The sequence below is a fragment of the Dreissena polymorpha genome, chromosome 12, assembly GCF_020536995.1.
Source record: "Dreissena polymorpha isolate Duluth1 chromosome 12, UMN_Dpol_1.0, whole genome shotgun sequence".
NCBI lineage: Eukaryota > Metazoa > Mollusca > Bivalvia > Myida > Dreissenidae > Dreissena > Dreissena polymorpha.
In genome coordinates, this window is record NC_068366.1 from 49,718,311 (window position 1) to 49,744,690 (window position 26,380).

The 26,380-nt window shown below is 34.4% G+C and overlaps 1 protein-coding gene across 1 annotated transcript in view; it reads right to left on the reverse strand.

Annotated features, from left to right (window-relative positions):
* Positions 1-1,461, reverse strand: part of LOC127852591 (E3 ubiquitin-protein ligase rnf213-alpha-like) — a 66,750-nt gene extending 65,289 nt beyond the window's left edge. The window contains exons 1-2 of the mRNA XM_052386542.1: positions 1,395-1,461; positions 1-313 (exon numbers count right to left, since the gene is read on the reverse strand). Of these exons, the coding sequence (XP_052242502.1) occupies positions 1-298 (298 nt within the window). The 5' untranslated portion in view covers positions 299-313; positions 1,395-1,461. The remainder of the gene's footprint in view (positions 314-1,394) is intronic.
* Positions 1,462-26,380: the final 24,919 nt, after the last annotated feature.

Genomic DNA, 26,380 nt, shown 5'->3' on the forward strand with positions numbered 1-26,380 from the left:
CTTGATTTCCAATTGATTTGCATTTAAGGCAGTTACTTCCGGGGGTTATGACACTACCACATTTTCCACAGCAGCTATTTTTTACCAATTCCACAACGTTTGCTCCACAATTTTCGCAGAACGTCTGATCTGGTTTTAGAGGTGATCCACATGGCTTTCCATCCTCATCTATCCCCGAACATAAAATCACGTCCGGTTTTCTTAGAAGAATCTCTTCTTCTGTTATTCTCTTAGCGCCACATTTGTGACAGAATTTCCCAGTGCCTTCAGTCCCACAGTCCTGTTTTGGGCACTTCATGTCTTGGATTGCATTCTAGTTAGTTTTTTTGTGAGAAATAATCGTTCCATGATAGATGCATAAACTATTTTAGCGTACAATCTTTCCTAGAATCGCAACATTGAGAAATACATTTTTAGAAGACACCGTTTATGTGATGCTCTAAATTGACGGATGCATGTTTTTAAAAGAGCATGTTATGATTACTTGCAAACATAAGTAAATATAACATATGTGTTAACAAATGAACATGAACCATTAATTTCTTACTTTCATTCAATGCACAGTAAGATTATGTTGGCAATTTGTGTATTGCAAATACTACTGAACATTTAATAGTGTGTTAAATCTTATCTAACCAAACTACAAATGAAGCTTGTCACCATTAGTCGTAAAATCAATAATGTTCATTGTTTAGTAACTCAGTCAAACGGAATTTCAAATTAACAAATATAATTGTTATTTATACTTGAAAACCATGCGTTTTGTTGACTCAAATCGACTAAAACGTATAAAAACCGATATACACACCTGATATTATTTCATGTATGTTATATATGTGATATTTTTCACGACGCTTAAACTCTTTAACGGACGACACGGCTATGCCAAATAATTAAACGACCTTAAACATTAATATTTCACGCCCAATGTAACGCTCACTGCGAAATCGATTTTTCTTTGTTGAGATCTGGTACTTTTAAGATCTACGGTGTTTATCACGTATCGCGCATTCATTATTTCCGAAAACCGTTTGAATCCGCATTATTATCGATCCTCCTGAATGCAACGCACACAAACACCATTTATTATTAGATCTATAGGCTAAGCGAGAATTCACACACTTATTACTTTTTCCCGATTTAGTTTAGTACTTAATTGACGACGTTTTAATTTAATGCCACACACAACGTATGCATTTAAACATTTGCATGCATACAATGCTAAATTACATAACATGATCGATTCAGCTCCTTGTACGTATTAATATGTGATAGATAAATGTTGAAAACCAGTTTTTCTATTTTCAGAAAATCGCCTGGATGAAAACTGGATCAATCAGGATTTTTTGTATTGCATTTACAGTAAACAGGAAAATAAAGCATAAAACGCTCACCTTTACAATACGTTTCAACGTGGGTTTATAGAAGATACAATGGGCGTATTCACTGTCCACAATATAAAGACATAACACTCATTGAAACTCGTTCGTTGCGACTGATAAGGTTATTTAAAGCTAAACATGTATTCTGTTAACTTGCTCAGCCTTCACAAATACATGTATTGTTCTTTTGTCAATCTGACACCCTTTGACAAACCTTGCTTTTGTCTGTATTATCTAACATACACAGGTTTTGTAAATCAACACCCTTTATATTAACAAAAATAACATAATTACCTAACTAAATTCATGTACAATTAAAAATACGAAACTATTATATGATTGTTATTATTTAATGCTCATGGATTTAGAACTGAACAAATTGAAATGAATAAATAAATATGTAAATACCTTTGCTTCCTATCTGATTAAAAAAATAAATATGTAAATACCTTTGCTTCCTATCTGATTAAGCCTTCTGCGTTGTAAGTTACAACGTATGTTATGAAATACATGAAATCGAAAGTCAAAGTTACCGTTCGACGTTCTATTTATAGACTCATTGCAGCTTATTTTCTGAAAATTACGGCTGCACATTATTTGACCTTGAGAATACAGCTATGTGTTTGTGTTCTATTTTCAAGTATATGCTATTATATCGTAAAGCCATATCAACTTATCACTTTAAGTGCGCATATATAAAATAAAAAACGACAACACAGCGTGTATTATGTTTGCCCATACAGAAATCATTTAATAAAAGCTGTATAAAAAAATTTGCTTGATCTGTATCTTTCCAGAAATTTGTTGATGTCTCTAGTATAAAAAATGACACAATTAACAATCCACAAACAGGGGCGTAGATTGGCATACGCAAATACGCACGTGCGTGAGCTGTTTGAAAAAAAATACAAAAATGTAAATGTATATGTTTTGTTGCAATTAAACGTATTATAAATTTGTATAACCATATATATGAACTTTGTAAACACAGTACGCTTACTTTGAATACATGGGCTTTTGACTGTCTTGATCTTGAATAAACGTCTCCAAAGCTTAATGATAGTGTGAATTATTTCAGAAGCTGGTGTAAGCCCTAGATTACCGTGCCCACAAAGGAATCTTAAGTTGTTTTTCTTTTACTGTTTTTCGATGTTTACTGACAAGGTTTTATTAGTTAATGGATGTTTGCTAACATTAAGTTACAAATACAAGTATGCTCATGGTATTTTATGAGAAAAGACAGATTATAAAGACTTGTTCTGTTCTGGTTATACTAATTCATTACAGATTAAATTTTGGATTATTGGTAGTTATGATGAAATTATAAAATACTATCTTTAAGAAAATTTCGGCGCATAGACATTACATATTGAAGCATCGGGAACATATAAGTGTTGTCGTTTGCGCATACAATTATCTTTATGGACAAGTATGCATTATATAAATCGTACACGTAGATGTTAAACGTGTGCAAAGACGTATTCAGTTACATTATTGCATATTGGTTTCAAACAATTGTCGGAGCGAATATCCAACATTTGTGTTTTTAATATTATTTAAGTTTCCATAATTTTGATGCATTTAAGCCGAAAAATTAGGCTCGTTATGTTTCAGACAAACTCATCCGCCACATCATCAATAAATACTTATGATTAGCGAATGGATCTTCATATTTAAGTAATTTCCAACAATTATTGCCCTTCAGTGTGTAGCCCAGTTATTTTGCGTCTTAACGTTGTTACCAATTAGGGTTCCAACTCTCTTCCACTTTTAACGTTATATCATGATTTGTTTTGCATACTGAAACGGTGTCAGAAGTGAACATTCTAAAACTGACCCTTTGATATCATCTTACCTTCCTTTTGCCGTATATTAAAAACCGTTCACACTGTTTACAATAGAAGTAAGCCATTATCTTGACGTTCTTGCCTTGATTACTTCGGCTGAGTAAATATATTTCGCTTACTATGATGTGGAAGGAACTATTTGAAATTTCAAGTAACACGGTTGAGACTAGCTGTAAAAATTTGATCCACAAACTAAGAACATTGTATTGACTATGCTTTGTAAGCAATGACCAAAGGCAAGTAACTCAAGCATTTGTGTATAACTTGTGTATAAATGATAAAAAAAATGCCTTGCACATTGACACGTCAGGGTGATGTAACATTTGAAGTTTAAATTTAATCGCTTGAAGGTAGAATTGTTCTTGACAGAATTGCAACAAATATGTTTACACTTCTGTGTAAGCAATGGCATAGGGTAAAAAAGAATGCGTGCTTCAGATGGAGGAAATTATATTACCGTTGTCAACATGTCAATACCATTAAAAAAGTGCTGACATATTTAACAACATGCACTTTGACCTAGACGCGCTTTATAAAAGATCTCTATGTGCGACATTGACCTTCAACCTAGGGCCATAAGAAGTACATGCTACATGACCACTCTATATGGTGACCATTTGAGTCACGGCATTTTAATATTTGATTAATATTTGTGATAAAGTAATATTTTTGTGGTTGCATAAACAATGGTTTTACTCTAAATAAATACCAGGACAGCAAGAAAACTTGGGAGGAGCAAATTTTGACCCTATGGGTGATTATTTGAACACAATATATAGAATACCACAAAACAATGTTTCACATCATCTAGTAAACTATTTACACTTACATAGGTTATTTTTCCGGATCTACTATACAAGTCTATATGTATGTGAATCATTTGACACTTGGAGCTTAACTAGTTTTGACGTTAGGGACATGATATGTAAAACTCAAAAGAGAACCACAAAACGATAAAACACACCAAAAATGTAATCTGTGGCCTTTTAGTTTCTGAGAAAAAGTGTTTAAAGTTTTCAGTACTAAGATCTATATTTAGTTCTGGTGACATGCATATACAATGGTCCGTTACGATTTTAAAACTGAAAGAGGGTGACCCAAAGTTAATGGCGTAGAATTGAATAAAAAACACACTGTCAACCAGTACAGAAGAGGTAGTGAGAAGAAAAACATTAACGGAAGCAGACAGACAGACGACGAAATTCCCTATTAATTAGTACTTTGTGATTGTGTGAGCTAAAAGGTTTTGGACTCAAAAGATACTGGTGAAGAAGATTGTATAAAGTTTTAGTATGATAAAATATCAAACTTCTAAGTTAATACCATTAAAAGAAACAGTTACATTTAGATAATTTACGTTTGATAGCATATGACTGTATAAATATATTATTAAAAATGTCCAGGTCAATCAAAATAACTTTTTAGAATCTTGTGGGGATCGTTTCGAAGTGTTTAAAAGTGTATTACCATAATTAAAGATAAGTGTAATCACTGAAGTATTTCAAGTACATACTCAAATTGATGATATTGTTTAGTTGTGTATCTACTTAAGACATCACTTAGTTTCAAATGAACAATTCTCATTAACAATTGAGCAGTTGACCAGTTGTCAAAAAAATTCTTTGTAAAGAAGAACAATCACTTTTCTCAAACAGGTTATGCAGTGCGCATTTATTTCTCGGTATGCAGGAACTTTGCAAAACGTCCTTATGCGATCCGAAGAACATGAATCCTATCGATGGTGGTATTTTAAAGAGACCATATATGCATTTCTAGCTATAAGTTTTAATAAATTTAGTAATAATCAAGCATGAAATTCCATTCGTACAGCATGGTTTTCTTACAGAAATGTTTGCCACTTTCACAAATATCCTTATGAAATATTTCTTTTCATAAAGATTGACTACTTACATTTTAATAAAAAAAAGGGATTGCTCATTTTGAAATATATTAAAGAAAATATTATCTCGAATACATGCACTGCTGATACAGCATTTAACAAAACTTGAAAATCAAAATCTTCTGCATAAATAAAGTAAACAAGTCCACCATGTTTATATCAAAGTGTGATGGGGATATTGAATTGATTTGGAATGGCTATAAGCAAAACTGCTCAAGGATCTAAAAGATTTAGTCCATGACGTCAGTAATAGACGAACCGGTTAACAGACGAAATCATAAACATCATCATCATCATAATCATCATCATCATCATCATCGTCATCATCATCATCATCATCATCATCATCATCATCATCATCATCATCATCATCATCATCATCATCATCATCATCATCATCATCATCATCATCATCATCATCATCATCATCATCATCATCTCAAATATCATCATCATAATCATTATCATCATCATCATTATCATTATGCAGACAACAATGACGGCGGATTAAATTGACGACGATATTGCTGATGAATCTGAAACGCAACAACAACATATAATTATATTTAATGATGCGTTTGGCACATCAGTCCAACATTAAGAATGTTTTTCAGATTACCGAATAACCTTATTGTCAATATTTGGTTAAACAATCAGTAATGTTTTAAAATTATATCACTTAGGTCATGCAGTATTTTACGGTTGCATAAAGGGGACATAGGCAATATTTTATTTAACAGTCTCTATGACATGCGCACGTCATAGAGTTGCATAAAGGGGCATAGGCAATATTTTATTTGACAGTCTCTATGACGTGCGCACGTCGTAGCTGTGAACACTATTAAAATGGGTTTGGGGTATATTTTGCTTTCAAATTAAACATATGAAGAAAGGAACATGATTGATTTTTTAATTGGATACAATAAATTAAAAGGATCCGTTTTAATAACATGTATTATATGCGTGAATTTTTTCCCATGAATAGTCTTGATTAAAAAATCACAATAATGAACTATTTTATTGCTTTTAAAGCATGAATTAATGGTAACCCATATAATTGTAAGTGTTTCGAATATGTTCGCCTTCTTTAATGTTCGCTGCATTTATAAATGTAGTAGTTTCATCTTATTCAATATTGTAGAAAAGTGTTCATGATTGTTTTATTGAATGTATATGTACATATTATGTATCATGAAGAGTGAGACTGAAATAAACTATTAAACTATTGTAAACTGGTACGTTGAATGGTTTATACCCAATTAAGGTATATTTTCCCCTCTTTCTGTAGTACTATTGTAGTCTCAAATACGAGATATCACCTACTGAATGTTTATCACAAATCGTTACAAATGCCTCCGAAACGGTTGTCACGCACTCCTTTCATTCCTAATTATTAATAAAAAAACATATATATTTTATTTTATTTCAGTCTAGTCAATTGACATGTAAAACATAGTATATAAAAGACATAAAAACACATGTATAACAACATCTGTAAATGGCTATTCAAGTGTGAATTATAATAGATTATAAAAAATCCAATATAATACAAAGAACACATTTATGGTTAACATAGTAAATGTACTCCGTGAGTGAACGAGTGAGTGTGATTGTGTAAGTAAGAGTTGTATGAGTGGGGCTTAGGTAGGTGATATTAATACGAGTGAGTGAGTGAGTGAGTGAGTGAGTGAGTGAGTGAGTGAAGGTAGATGTGCTGCTGTTGAGTATAAGTTAGTAATGGCAGTAGAGGGTTTATTGAGCTATACTAAATCACTTTTATTCACTTACAAAGCCAGTGGTTGACCACTTAAGTTGAGAATGAGTATGTGCTGATTCAATTGTCTTGTTGGTAACCTAGTGTATTGTTAGATCAACTACCATTTAACCTCTTTATGTAATATAAATATTTTCATCTTGATATATGTAGATTATCTGACATTTAAACAACATGATTACTGAATTACTGAAGACTATATATACATAATGCACTCAAACATGCAACAACTGTACAGTTAACTAAAAACCATATCAGTAGTGCTAATCTTAACTTGCATTTATAAGATGAAAAAATGCCTTGAATCAAGAATTTTAAGATACTAATATGAAATATTGTGACTTTTTCCAAAATTGTAAAACGTAGATAAAACACATATCACCACAGGCCATGCCTTAAGTGAACTGATAAGCACCATTGATATGTACTATATCACACCTTAGGACGTTTCCTTGTATACTATGTAAAACGGTAGTATCAAGTATATGACTATTGATACTTGGTCCGTGACATCACAGTATGGCTTTAGAGACATGTTTGAAGTATCAGTTCAATGTAAAAGTAACAATAAGGTCGAAATTTGTTGGTCTAACAAGATATCAAAAACAACATAATTGCGCGAAAAAAAAGCTTTATAGAGAGCATTATTTAGTTGTATAAAACATGTCGATGCGGGTTTAACTCGGATGGAAATTTAAATGAACAAATGCAATGACAGGCAACTCGCAGTACGCTTCCTAAATCTCTTAACCCCATAGGAATAAACTACGTAACAGTGAAAATTAGTTTTCAGCAATATATTTGCCCAAGTTACTGTAGTAACATTGTAGCCTCAAATACGAGATATCACCAACTGAATGTTTATCACAAATCGCTGCAAATGCCACCGAAACGGTGGACACGCACTCCTTTTTATTCCTCATTATTAACAAAATAAGACCATTGTCACTTGATTCGTGACATCATAGTATGGCCCAAAAGTCATTTGTGAAGTATCAGTTCAATGTCAAGATTTAAAAACGGTCGGCAGTTGTTGATCTATTTAGATATCAAAACAACATACTCGCCTCAAAAAAAGCTTTATAGCGAGCATTGTCGTGTTGTATAAAACATCGATACGGGTTAAACTCGGATTAACATTTAAATTAACACATTAAATAACATGCAACTCGCAGTACGCCTCCTAAATCACTTAATACGGTCATAATATGCGTAAAAATGAAGCCAAGTATTGTGGGAAGGGGGATGGTTACAACAACACCGATTATAGTTCTTAAGCTTTGTAAGTGGCTGTATTGATGTTAAAGCTTTGGTACTGGGATCGGTATACTTTTTACATTAATTGTATTTTATTTAGAGTGTTTCAAACTGCGTTTCGATCATAAGTGGACAACTTAATTCGTCCGAAAGTCCTCTTTAACTAAACAATTGGTTTTACAAAAGTAACACATTTACTTGGAAAATAATTAGATGATGGTATTGTTAATTTAAGTATGTGCTTCAGACATCATATACTTGACTAGACCAGAGACTATAAATAGGATAGCCGCCTAAAATCTTCCTTTTTAACGAGAACACTCACAGCTCTCCTGGATTGCTGAGACATTTCCCTGAATTGAAACACTTGATCTACAAATTTTCCTTCATAAATAAAAGGAGGGTACATGTTACTATTTGTTTAAAATGATATTTAAAACAAAACTACACAGTACACAATATATGCAACTAAATGTATTGTTAATAATACAATTTTTAGCTTTATGATTTTATTCAACTACATTTTCTTCTTACTGAAAACTTTGAAACCTGCAAACACATAGTACCGTATTTGAATGTTGATGTTATATGAAGTGAATGAAAGCTGCAAAATACTTAACTGTACAATAGCCGTAAGTCGGCCATTTAGAATTTGTCAAAAACACATTTATTTAAAATACAAGTATCACTTATAAATGTTTGAAAGTCCATGTAAGTCTTCCGCTCAACACAATGTAACAATTTCACCAGGACAGTCACACACTTTGATATGGAAACATGATTTTATTAGGAATCGTAATCTGCAAAAACGGTTCAAGTCGCAAAATAAATGGGTGCATTGTGTAATCTGCGAGACGAACCGGCTAACGAACGGTATCATGCAATCGCTAGAAAATCACCACCAAAAGTCAGATGCATAAAACATCAATTACTTAATGTATTTTTTTAATTGACCCAGACAAAGTAGCTGTACAATTTTGAAGCAGTGATCCATTCAATTGATCTTACCATTCTTTGAATAATGTGCTTCTCAAAACTTTGGAGGAAGAATGTTTACGTTTTTATTGTAAGCATTAACTTGAGGAAATGGCCTAGTTTCGCTTGATAGCTTAACAGACCTTACCAATCTGGCAATATATGCGAATGACTCCATAATATTGAAGCAGCATGCAAATACCATTTAAAAAAGCACATATAATGCTACAACAAAATGTACAAGTCTTAATAAATAATAATCGATTGCTCACTGATACTTTATTGACAAATGCGTATATGTCAACAGAGAAATATGTAGATCATCGATTGTTTAGCATACAAAAGCATGCAAATGGTATGTTGATGATGACGAGGATGATACGGATGATGCTGATTCTGAATCTGCTACATATGATGACGGTGATAAAAACCCGTTTGATCACTACCCGTACACGATTTTCTTTTGATTAAAATGTTATCGACAAGGCAACAAATAGAAACCTAAAATAGATGCAAATATATGTTTATTTTTTCTATTTTACAAGCTCTTTGTTTTGTTTAAATTACCAAGTTTCAATCGAGTATGCGTTTGAAGGAAATATTTTCGTTTAAAAACAATGAATAGTTACGGACCAACTGCATGTTCAGTTTATTGTTGGGTAACTTTTAAAGCCCTTTTCTGAACAAAGTTATTCCCCAGTAACGCCCTCATGCAAATTGACCAACCGTCGTCTGCGTTTGGAGCTAAGATAGTTTCGGGCTAAGATTAAAATTAGTTCGGGGGTCCAAGGATTGAACACATATGTTATTTCGAGTGAATTAGTGTGGATTTTGATGGTAGATTTGAAGAGAAAACCATTTATTTTCGGGTAGATACCCAGTTCAGGCTAACCACCCGTCGCCTGCCTTAGGGCTGAACAAAGTTTCTGACAAAGGTTTTAATTAAAGTGTGGAGTCAAATTGGGTTAACTTCAATCTTGGTGCATTATTTCCGATGCATGGTAGGGCATTTTCAAATGCAAATATCAATATAAACTTCTATAATACTTTTTTTTCGATAATACATTTAATGCTGTATAGGTAAGTAACGGAATAAACTTTGTGATATAGTTGACATATCGTATGAAATTAATTGCTAAATTGGGAGAAATACACCCAATTATTCTTCAACAAGGTAGACAACGGCGCTCTCATTGTTGAGCATATCACATTGCTCTCCCTTAAATTGTAAATCACTGATTTCAACATACATGTACTTGTTGTTTAATTTATTTTACTGAAAATAATGACATATAAACGGTATTCCTAATGGCTAAATCATATTGTATTTTTATAATATGTTCAGTTTATGTTATTCTGCTATCGTATTATCCATACAATTTATTATTACCAATGGAATGCTTGATCTTTATTGCATGAGATGTAAAATATTTAAATAATATAACTGTTTTGTACTTATGAATGACAACACTAACGGTGTCTTTTTTACGGTGGCATAGAGGGACATTCAGTCCTCTTTTTTCTGTCTCGTGGCCACGAGTTAGCTAAGTCGGGATCTCGAGATCACGAGATAGAAAAAAGCGGAGTGCAAAACTAACGCTCACAAATAAAAATGGTAATGGTTTAACAAAACAACATCACTTGTATGGTATGCATTGTCTTAACAAAACAACTAAACTTGATGACCGCAAGACAATAGAAATAATTCAATTCATTGACCAAAATAGCTTAAAAGAGCATATGTAATTCTTAATTTAGGCCAGGTGGTCCATTCAATTGTCTTGAAACACAGAGGGGGTAATCACGTAATAGTCAAGATGGCGACGGCAATACCTAGACAGTTATTTTTCGCCGTTTTATACCCTTTATTACTTCTCTTTGTTTGTTAAACGACGCTCACTTTCCGGCCATATCAGTAAAAAGGTGATTAGCGTATATTTCGTATTTAAATTCGCTTTATATCTCGACTTAACTACCCGCAAATTTTCTTAGTGGCGCCCTAATTTGGTCATCCAGCTAAGAATTTCGCACCGAATAAAGTCGAGATATAGAGCGAATATTACTATGAAATAAAAGCCAGTAACTTTCTTCCTAATATGGCTGAAAAGTGAGCGAAATAAAAATAATAATACAGGTAATAAACGGTATAAAACGACGAAAAAACCTGCCTCGGCAAGGACGCCGCCATCTTGTTTGTCATGTGATTACTCCCTCTGAAACAACCGAGTCCTAATTTTGCAAAATATTAGTTAGTTTGAGGTAGACGAGAAAATTGAGACAATGTTTTTGGCCTGGGGCGAAGCCCCTAGGCCAAAGTACTAATACCGTTTTTTGGAATAAGCTGACTTGGCTGGCTGCCAAAACAACCGCGAATGAATGAATTTGGAAAAGTCCGATTTACCACTTGGCGGTCATTCATGCGCAATCAAAGAAGACGGACCTATACAAACAAATAGGTCCCTCCAAAGAAGTTCTCAATTACCCGCATTGTGAATATGGAATATAACTATATAACATGAAAGTGTCATAAAACGTGTAATAAAATATTATTGTAGCAAAATTCCTAAGCATTGGATACGGCATAGGTTTTATTATTGTTTGCATATTCATGCGAGAATCTCACTTCCGTTTTATCAATGAAATTCCATTTTGATGACGATGTTCTACGTTTCTAATCACGTGACCAATTAGTGGCATTTGATTGGTTTACTTTTAATGAAACGCAAAACAACCGTACAACTGTTAGCAATTATTGTATGCTTTTTCTTTTACGATGATTTAAGAAATGTCTGCAAAAGTGACGACGGTTGGGGTTTTTTGGTTGTGTAATTTGAATGTATTGGATTACGGCGAAATGTGTAAAAAGAGTGTGACTAGTGTCCACTTCTCGAAGAAGTTGACACTGGCTCGATTCGCTATATTAGCGATGGGCACAAGGGAGGCAACTGCGTACGGCTCATTTATTACTGAACAATTCCTGCGCGAAATCTCGTTCATAAAAATAGTGCCGATAGGGGGTCGGAATTACGTCGTTTTTAAGGTGGTTTTCGATTGGATATGGTTAAAATAACCACTAATCATATAAGTTAATACATTTATGTTCGCGGGCAAAGCACTTTCGTTTCCACACAGTTGCGTTGAAGATTAAAAGAAAGCCTAAGAAATTTTCCGAGATCGAGAAAAATAGGTAAGATACATTGCCCCGTAGAAAAATTGCTTTTATTCTGAAGGTTAATCATTCTCCTTTCCATTCATGCCACTAATTGCTTTGCAAAATGCCGTAATTCTGCTGGTTGTTGCTAATGTATGGACCCACTATTGACCCATTTCATGAATGGCAAGATGGCCGCCGTTGTTGAAAATTCATACGACGTAAATATCAATTGTTCTTTTTTTGCTCTGTAAAGTTGCCAAAAAATGTGTTGTACGTGCTAAACATCATTGAAGGATATATTTATGCCGACATTATATCGTAATGGTAGATTTCATTCGTATATCTGTAAATAGACGTTTCGATAATACAAAATACAGACTTGCACTATTCGGACAGCAAGTATTTCGGATATTGCATTAATGATACAAGATACAAGAATCTTTATTTAACGTCGGATGTGAACAACAATTCGATACAGTCACTGTATTTTAGTTATATTATGTAGATATATTATTTCTTTGATTTCAATTATTCTTTTTGCAGACATATGTTTGATACTAATAAGTCAGAGTCTCAGGATTGGGAAGAGTTTGACTCGGAGTCTAACAGTGAGCGTTCGGAGTCTGACAGTGAACGGTCGGGGTCTAACAGTGAGCGTTCGGAGTCTCACAGTGAGCGTGTATCACCGCAGCCAGGTCAATTTACACAGGACCGGGCTGCAAAAGCTGAAAAGTTGAAGCTTCCGCATCAGGTACTAGATAAAAAATAATATGCAATTTTAACCAATAAATATTATTCTTAGTATATAAATGACATTTCAGCAGAATGACATTTTGAAACATAAACCCCATGTAATTTTATTTTATGGCAATGTATCGGTCATTTTGAAATACATTTATTATCAACATTAATTAATCATCATTATTGTAATTCACTAATGTTTGTCACACGTCCGGTTTGCGTGTGCTCTTTCTTATGAGTGACCGATTTGTTACTTTCGCGTTGTTTCCCCAAGTGCGCAGGATAATGAAAGACTGTAAGTCAGAGCAACATTAACTGTAGAACTTTATTGACACAAACACACAGCAAGATGGCAATAGAGCAGAGGTCTTGAACAAATGCTATAAATTGTTAACAATACAAATTTTACAACTGAAAGTATTCAATATCTAAAACATCAAACTTTAGGGAATAACTCGCTTTTAGCAAGAGGTAACTGAAGAATTTTAATATATAAAATAATCACCAAATATTTAGACTTGCATGAAGAATGAACAATTGTAATACATACAAAATACTGAACTTATATCACTTATACAAGTAAAGTAGAAATAAAATAAATGTCTTACCTGTAAGTCAGAGCAACATTAACTGTAGAACTTTATTGACACAAACACACAGCAAGATGGCAATAGAGCAGAGGTATTGAATCCATTCTGCGTTTGGCTTATATAGGAGTTGGTTGCCATCTGCTGTTGTTATGGTCACATTTGGTTTAGATTTGCTCTGACCCACAATTAGGTAATGACAACAAGGTATGTTGTAACATCAAAAGGGAGCTTTGATTAAGATGCCAATAACAGGCTGTCATTTAAGATCTCAACATGAATAATTTGTTTGTGACTTAATTTATGTTATGTTATAATCTTTTACATGCATTGTTGACAATATTGGAATATTGAAAAGGTGTTACAGCAAAACTGTAGAAGGATGTAATGTTGATGCAATAATCTTTAACAAGCATTGTTGCTTATATTGGAAATATTGGAAAGGTATTTGATGATTCTCTTAACAATAAGTGATGTAAATATGTTGTATAATATTGCATTTACAACTAAGATTGTGTTACCCCTAAATATCATATTGCCAGAGATTGACAAGAAAACAGACATCAAGTGTAGCTGTACAAGATCATGAAACCCTACAACAATAAACAAATATACAAATGACATATATTATTAAACAAATATTCAAATGGTCAAATAACTATAAAACTATTACTATAAAATCTTCAAATATGCAAATGACTGCATATATAAATGCAAAACAATATAAAATCTTCAAATATGCAATTGACTGCATATATAAATGCAAAACACTGTGAAATGTTTATGCATTTGAAATATAAACTGTTATACTTTTAAGAAGTCAGATATCACAAAATGTAGTTTAAAAAGACAGATATCACATAATTGAGTTTAAGAAGACTGATATCACAAGATAAGGAAGAGCAGTCTTTTTTTTTTAATTCTAAAGCTGTAGCCTAATCTAGTCTACAATCCCTCGGAAATTTTCATAAAAAGGCTACATCCTCTCAATTTTTTTCACTATATTCATGCACTTAAACCAAAAAAAGAAACTTACACCTGGAAATTACATTCCCCTATGACTAACAATGTGTGAGTTGTGTCCCCAAATTTTGGGTTTCACACACTTTTTCCTATATAATATGAAGGCTAAGGCCCCTTCCCCCAACAGCCTTAAAAAAGCCTTGAATGGTAAAAACAATGAACCTTTAAGCTATTTTCCGTTTAAGAAAGTCCCTTCTCAAAGAAAATCCAGTTGAAGCAGAAAGTGTTGTCTCTGATAAGCCTGTGTGGACTAAACAGGCTAATATGGGATGACACTTTAGGCTCATGCATTAAGCCCCGTTTTCCCAGAGTGCAGCTCAAATGTTCATTTACATGTTACAGAGTACCGCAAGAAGCTGCCGTTTGTGAATGCGCCCCGATAGAGGAGATTGAGGCAAAGAAGCTGAAGGCAGCGGGGGGAAAAGAGAATAAATCAGGAAGAAATCGCCATAGGCGATAACTGAATATAAGATTATACTTACAGATACATTGAAGTTCAAATAACTAGTGTTAGGTCTTATTTAAATAAGAAGAATTTTGGTTTTTGAACCTATTTAATGAAGCAAATGATTTTACTTTTGTTAAACATGTGTGGCAGTGAACTATTGTCTGCATGTTAACCTTATTTAAGTATTGGCTGTTGTTCTTGGGGTGTATTTATAATTTGAGGACTTATTTTACCTAATGGACAATTTATTTTAATTGAGTGAACAACATATAAAACTTGTCAAAACTATTGAAAGCCCCCATAAGAATTTTATTGTTTTGTAGTGACCACTATGTCTGCTCATGACACTGTCGGTCTGACATGTGAGAGTGCAGTTGAAGTAAAATGATTCATCAATCATCACTTATGAAAAATTTCAATCTTTGGGATTAGTTTTTGCCTATATGCTACCTTTGACTGACAAAAAAACCAACATCAACAATGTTGTGTTTTTTTTAATTTGAACAACTCGTCATCGTGATTGGGAGGCATGTGTCATTTTAATTCATCATTATGTAATATCGGGTAATTGGACATTTCACAAGTATTTGTATATTGTGTATGCACAACAAATATAAATTGTGTCAACAAATTATGTGTTAGTTCACCATTAGTTATCATTGAAAATAAAACCTTAAAAAAGCTGCAGAGTTGTTGTTGATAGCAGTAAAGACAAAGGCTATTCACGCACATAAATATATATTTGTATGCCCCCTTATTTTGCTATAAACTGTGCAGTAAAAAGTGCAAAACCAATAAAAAATACGTGTTATTAATATGTTTTAATGTGTTTTATATCTAAAAAGGCATTCACATAGATAAAAATAACTTATAAATGGCCAAAATAGCTGGTTAAATGCAAATGTCAGTTGTTTGCTGGCAATGAACCAGATTTTTGGCAGAAAAAACAGCAGAAAAATTCACCTATTTTTTTACGTGTTTTAAAAAAATCATAAAAAATCTATTTTTCATCCTAATAAAAAAAGAAAGACATCATTATGTTTGTTTTAAGTAGTATAACATCAATGCCAAATATCATTCAAATATTCCCATTTTAAAAAAATCATTGCCTCTTGCTAGCTATATTCCAGTAGACCATAACTCCTTGCGGCTAGACGAGTTGGTGACTTCCGGTCAAATGTAAACAGATTTGTCTGTTGCAACAACGAAAACAATCAACTTCGGTTGATAAAGTATGTTTACAAAATGTTTTTGTTTGTTTGATACTGATGGGTATTTTACGATATTTATATTTGATTTTGTGTATTTGCACTCAAGTAATTGTCTCTAGATGTGTGTGCAGATTCTGATTTTGAACAATAATTATCAGTAACAGGATCAGTATCTTGGGTACTTTATGACATCTCGTTCCAAATTGCTTGTGTAATACTGTCTTCAGCAGGGTAATTGTTGTCATGGTGTAAGACCACAATTTCCTGTTTATTGGGCTCTATTGGACAATCAAACTCAAAGACACGGTTGATCAGCTGTACAAAGGCGTAAAACCTCTTGTATCTTGATCATTTTGGTGAGAAGTAAGTAAAATCCTTTCTTTCCGATTTCCTTGGTATCGGGGGCTTCCGCCCCAAAACCCCGCGTTTTGATGGACTAAATGAATAAAAATAGCGGACGAATTTCCTCTCAATATTTTGCTTGGAAACCTGAACATTTTCAAATATCTTGGGCCATCACTAAACATATTTTCTTCAAACTTGTACTCGTTGTTTATACTGACAACACATATTTGTTAAACATGTTACACAAAATAGTGGGCAGTATTTTCACAGTTATGCCCCTTTTCAACTCAGCAAATTTCTTTAAAAATGCAATATTTTCAAATATCTCCTTCAATATAAGGACATTTTTTTCAAACTTGCAATAGGTCTTTATACAGACGAGGCATATTTGTATGAAAAGTTACATAAATATTTGGGCAATATTTTTCAGTTATGCTAGGACAACAAACAACTGCAGTCAAGCGTTGGCACCCACAAGCAGTACTCTTGTTTGATAAATTACATTTGTTCTACTTATATCTTTGCAGATGTCAACCTTAGAAGAAATCATGAACATGGACCAAAGCATGCCCTATGACAAGTCTGCAAGGGGCAGAGTTGTGTTTGCAAGCAGTCCAGAGACATATACTGATGCCAATGGTGAGACAAAGCAGGCAAAGTCTGTTGCTATAGCAGATGACAAAAAAGCTGTGAAAGTTGTGTCGTATGACCCAACCCAATTCAACAAACTTGTTGAAGGTAAAACAATAATGTTGAGAAATTTCATCCGAAGGGATGGGTATATCATTCTAACCTGAACATCTAGACTGTTCCCAACACAAGAAATTGAAGTCCCTGACAGCAGAGTACAAGAGGGTAAGGCTCTTGTCAATCCACCAGCGGCTCCTGTGGTTTCATTGAGAGAAGCACTAAGATCACCTCCAAAAACCAAAATGACTGTTTGCGGGAAAGTCATTCAGGTATTTATATTACTTTTTTTCATTGGCTTATAATTTAATTATACCCCCACAAACGAAGTTAAAGGGGGTATATAGGAGTCTTGTCTGTCTGACCATCTGATCTGTATTGGTTGTCCGCTCTCTGACTCGAATTGTTTTCATCCGATCTTCAACAAACTTGGTCAGAAATTTTATCTAGATGTCTAGGTCAAGTTCGAATATGGGTCATGCCGGGTAAAAAAACGAGGTCACGGGGTCACGTACAGCATGTTGTATGCTCTCAAATTCAAGTAGTTTTCATCCAATCTTCACCAAACTTAATCATAAGTTGTATCTATATGATGTCTAGGCCAAGTTCCAGTCTTGGCATTATTTTTTTGAGGCACTAGCTTGATCAGACTACCAGCTTGGAAATTTCAATAGCCCGAATCAATTCTTACTAGCCCGAATTAGAGTTATAATTCTGTAACATTTGTAAATATGTTAGTCTTGGACCTAATCCACTCCATCCGGTAATAATACTAGTGAAAGTGTCTAGACTAAGAGAGATCAACTTACTACACTGTTCAATAAGCATCTACTCAATGAGTGCCCAGTGGAGATTACCGATTTACTTCTGAATAGGCTTCTATAGCAGGGGTGTCAATTATCCCAAATGTGAAATCTGGAAAATAAGACTGAGGGTCAAGTGTCGCACGTCCCCAACCACAATAAAAGGCAGAGCCTTTTATCTTTCTAGTTGCAATTACTGGTTAACCCTTTCAGTGCGGGAACCGAATTTTGAAGGCCTTTGCAAACAGTTTGGATCCAGATGAGACGCCACAGGCCTCATCAGGATCCAAACTATTTGCTATTCTGATAATATTCTTTGAAAAAAATCAAAGAAAATGCTAATTTTAGAAATTCAGCAGAGAACATTTTAGCAGACGACAAATTTCCCATCATGCAAAGGGTTAATATGTATTCTTTAATCTGATATTGTCAACTATTTGTTACACATCAACTGAAACTGGTAACTCAAGGATACAATGCAAAAAAGTATAAACCAGACCATTCGTATCACCGCATCTGTATTCGTCATTGTATAGAAAATGTTATAAAGAAAGTCAAAAATAAAAAATAAAATAATTAACATCAACGAAAAACACTGTATCCAAAAAAAAAGAATGCCCGAAAGATGTATGTGTTTTGCACATGAAGTAAATGTGCATATCGTTTAATTTCAGACAATGAAAACAAGTTTCTTAGAAAATCCGTAAGAAATAGATAATTTTGTTAGCATTTGCTTTACAATATGTTAAGCTGATAGTGCAGTGCTTTACTTTGCAAATCGATCACTTAAAATATTTTAAGATGGTGGACATTGTAAGATTTTAGGAAAGTAGCAAGGACTTTTTGTCAGTTATCGTTCATGTATGGACATCACCAGCCAATCAAAAATCAATAAATAAAAACCTGGGCACAATCGGTACCGAACAAACAATTTCCGGAATGCCGAGGAAGCTATAACAATAGGAAGCTATTTCGGCCATGTAACTAAGTTCAAACACGAAAAAAGCACTTATACGATCGGGCTACTGGCTTGGAATCTTAACTCGACAGACGCAAAAATCATAACTCGGTCATCAGTCGAGTGGAATCCAAGACTGAAGTTCGAATGTGGGTCATGCCTGGTCAAAAACTAGGTCACAGGGTCACTTAGTGCGTTTTTCAACATTCATCAAGGTGCTTTTGTGAAGGCAACATGCAAAACATTCTGTGTCCATACAGCATGTGGGGGTATTCATAACGTCTGTGACAAAGCTCTAGTTTTCTCAGTTGTAAACCTAATTTAATTATACTTCCTAATAACACAGTATTTTGTGGAGTTGGAATAGGACATCAATATGGGACTATATTGTTTTTTCAACAGTGCATAATATGCAGTTTTACATGTTGTATTGATTTAGTTTGACAAATAATAATTAAAATAGATTCTTTCATATATAATAGCATCATTTAAAATGTTTTTTTTACAAAACTGTTTGTTATGTCTCCCACTTAAGTAGTGGGGGACATATTGTTTTGGCCCTGTCTGTTGGTCTGTCTGTTGGTCTGTCTGCGCCAACTTTAACATTTTGCAATAACTTTTTCTATATTGAAGATAGCAACTTCATATTTGGCATGCATGTGTATCTCATGAAGCTGCACATTTGAGTGGTGAAAGGTCAAGGTCATCCTTCAAGGTCAAAGGTCAAATATATATGGCCAAAATTGCTCATTTTATGAATACTTTTGCAATATTGAAGATAGCAACTTGATATTTGGCATGCATGCGTATCTCATGGAGCTGCACATTTTGAGTGGTGAAAGGTCAAGGTCATCCTTCAAGGTCAGAGGTCAAATATGTGGCCCAAATCGCTTATTTTATGAATACTTTTGCAATATTGAAGATAGCAACTTGATATTTGGCATGCATGTGCATCTCATGGAGCTGCACATTTTGAGTGGTGAAAGGTCAATGTCATCCTTCAAGGTCAGAGGTCAAATATATGTGGCCCAAATCGCTTATTTTATGAATACTTTTGCAATATTGAATATAGCAACTTGATATTTGGCATGCACGTGTATCTCATGGAGCTGCACATTTTGAGTGGTGAAAGGTCAAGGTCAAGGTCATCCTTCACAAGGTCAAGGTCATCCTTCAAAGTCAAACGTCATATAGGGGGACATTGTGTTTCACAAACGCATCTTTTTTAAAATATAATTTTCATAAAATGAAACTGTCAATGCCACACACAGTTGAAAACTACAATTAAAATGATCTTAAAGCTTAATAAGCAATATCCTATTACTTATTAAGCTTGAAGTTTAAATAAATCATAACAAACATAAATTCAATACATGAAAGGAACAGTTTTGTTTTAGAATATCAACAACACAATGTCCATTCCCAGTTTGATGTCTAATTCCAAATTCACATAATACAGTGTACTTATAATACCTTTGGAATTGGTTGCAAAACATGTCTAATTATTGCGACGGCGCTCATTTCATTTAAGTCCCCTTATGTGTTCCATACAAAATTACATAGTAGCTTACTGTATAAATATGCACCAACATGTTAAACCTGTTCAAACATGGTTACAAAATAGTCATCTGCCATATTTTGGATGGTGATTTTATGCATTTGTAACTAGCACATTTACCTTACACCGAACACAAAAACATGTTTGTTTTCGGTTACACACTCAAAACAATGAGGGTCAGTAGGTTCGGATATATTTTTTTTTATTTGGTTCGAAAATGTTCGGAATTATTAGATGTTCGTACTCATATTGTACCAACATGATTCAAATAATTTAAATCAAAGTTACGCACAAAACAAATCAAGATATTACAGATGCTGACCATCTTGTGATAATCAAGTACTGTTTCACACTGGAGGTTACCGCACAAAACAAATCAAGATATTACAGATACTGACCTTCTTGTGATAATCAAGTACTGCTTCACACTGGAGGTTACGATTTCATTTAATAAAACACGGAAACATTTACATTTAAATGAATGCAAAGCTGTCAAACTTCGCATTGAGGGAACGATTGGTTTTTATAATTAAATAATGAAAAAAACTACCGAAACTTAAATTACAATAATTTGAAATAATGTTTAAAATGTATTAACATTTTAAAACAAGTCGGGTTGTATTAGATATAAACATGACTGTGCCTTGTCATTGGATTTTTTTCCCCTACCCTGAATTCCAAAATGGTGGAAGATAATGGCAGCTCTGCCTTCTTGTCAAGCCACTACGCTTGAGCAGTCGGCCATTTTCAAAGATAGCGGGGTGGTTAAAAGTTCAGGCCTTTAAAGATCTACATAGGGACCAAATAGTGTCAAACAATATCGTTGTTGTCCACTCGCGATTTTTTGATAAAAGAATTGCAGTCACGGGTAAACTCTGACGGTCGATCGGGTAACCGGAAATAAACATAATTTTTCGTTAGGCCTTATACAATTAACGCTCCATAAAAACAGCTCGTAATGACTAATCTTAACCCTTTTACACTCCATTTTTAGCTCATCTGAGCACAACATACTCATGGTGAGCTATTGTGATCGCCATTTGCCTGTCATGCATCATGCAGCGTCAACATTAACCTTGTTTACACTCTAGAGGCTACATTTATTGTCCATTCTTAATGAAACTTGTCTGTGGGTGTGTCTGTCCAAAAATGCTGCGTCGCGTGAACCTCCAAAATGCTTGAGCTAAAAACATGCAACTTAACAGGAATATTGGTCAGCATTTTGTATATCCTTCAAGTCATGCACACCATTACTGACAACTGTTGTCATTTTGCTAATAACTCAATATGTATGTAATCATGTTATACAGGATGAAAAAGAGCGCGACATCCTGGTAGGAAAGTCGAAAAGTCCGACAAAGATGAGAACAATTTACATACAGGATGAAATGGTGGACAGAGTAAAAGTGGCTTTGTGGAGAAACACTAACAAAAACGTCAGAACTGGGGATTTCGTCAAAATCACTTATTTGACAATACACACTTACCAAACAAAGTACACAACTGAAACCAGCTTCAATTCTACCTACACAACTTCAGTTACTGTAAGTAAACATTTTGACTGCATACTTTAAGGATTTTTCAAATAATTTAGCTAAGATGCACTAATGGTGGGCAGAACACCATGACAAGTTGCCTATTTTTGTGCCCCCCCCCCCAAAAAAAAACCATGTCCGTCTGTTTGCTGTTCTTCCGTGCGTCTGAAAAAAGTTTGTGATATGCATATCTACACAAGTATAAGACCTTCACCCTTGAAACTTAATAAAATTATTGCTTAACATGTGAATTTGTGCACCTGTGGTTTTCCATTTGATTTCAATATCTGAAAGCAGAGTAATGGCTCTCGACTTAGTAAAATTATACTTAATAAAGTTTGCGCATATCTATTAAAGTATAAGGCGTACAGTCTTGACACTTCAAGAAAGAAAAGACCTACAGTCACTGTCTTGAAACTTCTTAGCATTATTGCTCACTATGTGAAGTTGTGCATCTGAGTTTTATTTAGTTTTGTTTCAATTGGTAAAGCAGAGTTGTAACCCCTGACTTAGTAGAATTATACTTAAAAGAGTTTATTCCTACAGTCCCGAAACTTAATAGGCTTGTTGCTCATCATGTGAAGATTCGCACCATGTAACATTTGGCCCTTGGTTAATTTATGTTGCTTTTAATATGAGAGACTTAAGACTTGTAAGATTTTTGCTAATCATGTAAATAATAAGCTGTGAAGGGAGGCACCCGTGTCCTATGGACACTTTTCTAGTCTATGTCAAGTCAATGCTAAACGTCACCTGTTGTTATTGTATAAAACTTTAAAAGCCAATGTAAAAGGCCTACTAAAGGTATCTTGTTCCTGAGTAAAAGTATGTTCTATTTAGGTTTTTCCCAAATTCTAGATTTCACAACACATTCCTTCCCATTTGAAAGAATCCATCCAGTACCTTCCCCAAAATATTTTGAAATCCCCGAGTTGCTCTGTCTAGACATAAAAATTAATTAGTATTTTTATAAAAAATCAATCTGATTCTACACAAGATTATCACGATTTAATTTAATTCAATTTAAGAAGCGTTCGACATTGTGTGGCTGACTTTAGATCACTTGCCTCTCACAGATGTAGGTTCCATCCTCGCTCTGGGAGTTGAATTTTTATGCCCCCCTTCTAAGAAGAGGGGGTACATTGTATATTGCTTTGCACATGTGGGTCGGTCGGTCGGTCCGTCCACCAGGTGGTTTCCGAATGATAACTCAAGAACACTTGAATCTAGGATCATGAAACTTCATAGGTACATTGATCTTGACTCGCAGATGACCCCTATTGATTTTGAGGTCACTAGGTCAAAGGTCAAGGTCACAGTGACCAGAAATAGTAAAATGGTTTCCACATGATAACTCAAAAACGCTTAGGCCTAGGATCATGAAACTTGATAGGTAGATTGATCATGACTCGCAAATGACCCCTATTGATATTCAGGTCACTAGGTCAAAGGTCAAGGTCACAGTGACCCGAAATAGTAAAATTGTTTCTGGATGATAACTCAAGAACACTATGGCCTAGGATCATGAAACTTAATAGGTTGATTGATCATAACTTGCAGATGACCCCTATTGATTTTCAGGTCACTAGGTCAAAGGTCAAGGTCACAGTGACCCGAAATGGTTAAATGGTTTCCAGATGATAACTCAAGAAGGCTTATACCTAGAATCATGAAACTTAGTAGGTAGATTGATAATGGCTGGCCGATGACCCCTTTTGATTTTCAGGTCACTAGGTCAAAGGTCACGGTCATGGTGACCCAAAATAGTGAAATGGTTTTCGAATGATAACTCAAGAACGCTTATGCCTAGGATCATGAAACTTCATAGGTACATTGATCATGACTCGCAGATGACCCTTATTGATTTTCAGGTCACTAGGTCAAAGGTCAAGGTCACGGTGACCCCAATAGTAAAATGGTTTCCGGATGATAACTGAAGAACGCTTATTCTTAGGATCATGAAACTTGATAGGTAGATAGATCATGACTTACAGATGACCCCTATTGATTCCGGATGACAACTCAAGAACGCTTATGGCTAGGATCATGAAACTTCATAGGTACATTGATCATGACTGGCAGATGACCCCTATTGATTTTCAGGTCACTAGGTCAAAGGTCAAGGTCACAGTGACAAAAAACTTCCACCCAAGTGCCCGCTCATGATTAAAAATGCTCAAGGGGGAACCTTGGGTCTTTCTCCACCATGACAAGCGGAAAAAAGCGCCATATAGCCATTAAACGTGTCAATGCGACGTTAAAACAAACAAACAACTTCTATTGTTTTGTTAATGTCTGATTCTGCCTTATCCTTGAAAGGTAATGTTTGTATTGCCAAATGAAGTATTTCCTTATTTTTCCAGAAAGTCGAACAACCAACTGTACATGTGACACTTACAGTAATTGGTGCCTGTGTACAAGATGACGTTACAGAACTTCTCCTCAGTGATGATTCTGTGAGGGCAATTTCTTCACAATTATTAATGGCTGCCCTTCCACAAGAACTTGAAGAAGACTTCAGAATCTTTCTTTGCAGAGCGAAAAACAAACTTAAGGCTGCAATTAAAAGGATCGGAAGTACTTTCAGTGAAACTTCAGTAAACTGTTATACATATACATGACATTATTCAGCATTCCTAGTTTACCTTGTTTTCCCTAGTGTTTTTTTTTATAAATCTCCTACTTTTTCATACTTTTTACAACAAGCTCCTACTTCTCCTAGTTATGCCCCCTTTCAAAGAAGGGGGATATTGCTTTGCACATGTTGGTGTGTTGGTCTGTCCGTCCGTCCACCACATGATTGTCTGATGATAACTCAAGAACGCATAGGCCTAGGATCATGAAACTTCATACGTACATTGATCATGACTGGCAGATGACCAACTATTGATTTTGAGGTCAATGGTCACAGGTGAAGGTCATAGTGACTGGAAATAGGAAAATGGTTTTTAAATGATAACTCCAGAATGCTTACGCCTAGGATCATGAAACTTAATAGGGACATTGGTCATGACCAGCAGATGACCCCAACTGATTTTCAGGTCAATAGGTCAAAGGTCAAGGTCACAGTGACCTGAAACAGTAAAATGGTTGAATGGAAATAGCAAAATGGTTTCCAAATGATAACTCAAGAAAGCTTACGCCTGGGATCATGAAACTTCATAGGGGCATTGATCATAACTGGCAGATGACTCGTATTGATTTTCAGGTCACTAAATCAAAGGTCACAGTGAAACGAGACAGTAAAGTGGTTTACTGGAAATAGGAAAATGGTTTCCAGATGATAACTCAAGAAGGCTTACGCCTGGTATCATGAAACCATCACCACCTCCACCACCACCTCAGTGACAAAAAACGTATTCACACAATAGCTGCCATTACAACTGACAGCCCATATGGGGGGCATGCATTTTTTATAAACAGCCCTTGTTCTTTTTCAAGTAACAAGTCTTAAAAACTTTTAATGGGCAAAAAAATAATTTGATTTTGTTAATTTGATGCCACCTGGATATGTATACATGTATTCATAGGGTTTTAAATATAGTTGTGTTTGCTGTAGGTATAATGGCATTTAACGTACCTGAAATTACGCATATAATTGCTTGATTTTGACATTTGCACAGATTGCCAATATACAACATGAAGAAGTGATTAGGCAAAATTATTTTTACAATACTTGAGGCTGGACCCTACACATTCAGTTTAATTGGGTCTAGCCACTCATTAGTTATCAATAAGAAAGCAGGGAAATTTAATATTTGAGTTTCATCTACAGATCATGTGATGTAGCATTTATAGGTACAGGAAAAGACTCGACCTTGTATAAATGCAAAGGATCTTTCAGTTATAAAATTAGAAGTTTTAAAATTAAAAACAAGCTTGATCTTGTAAACAGAAAATCATTCATTGAGTACACGACTTTCCATTGATTAAATCTGGAACTCCTAACTTAAATTCTTCTAATTCATCATGTATGCTACTGGTTTCTCTTATATGATCCATAAGAATACTTGTAACATAATCAATGACTTGGTGCATATTTGAGGATGTTGATTGCAATCCACAGTCAATAAATTTGTTTGGTAGCATGTTATATTTAATACCTGACATACAGTTGTCCATTCTTATAAATGGTTAGTTTATTCATGTGATCAGCAAGAAAATTGACATGATCCATTGTTGTAGTGCCGAAAAG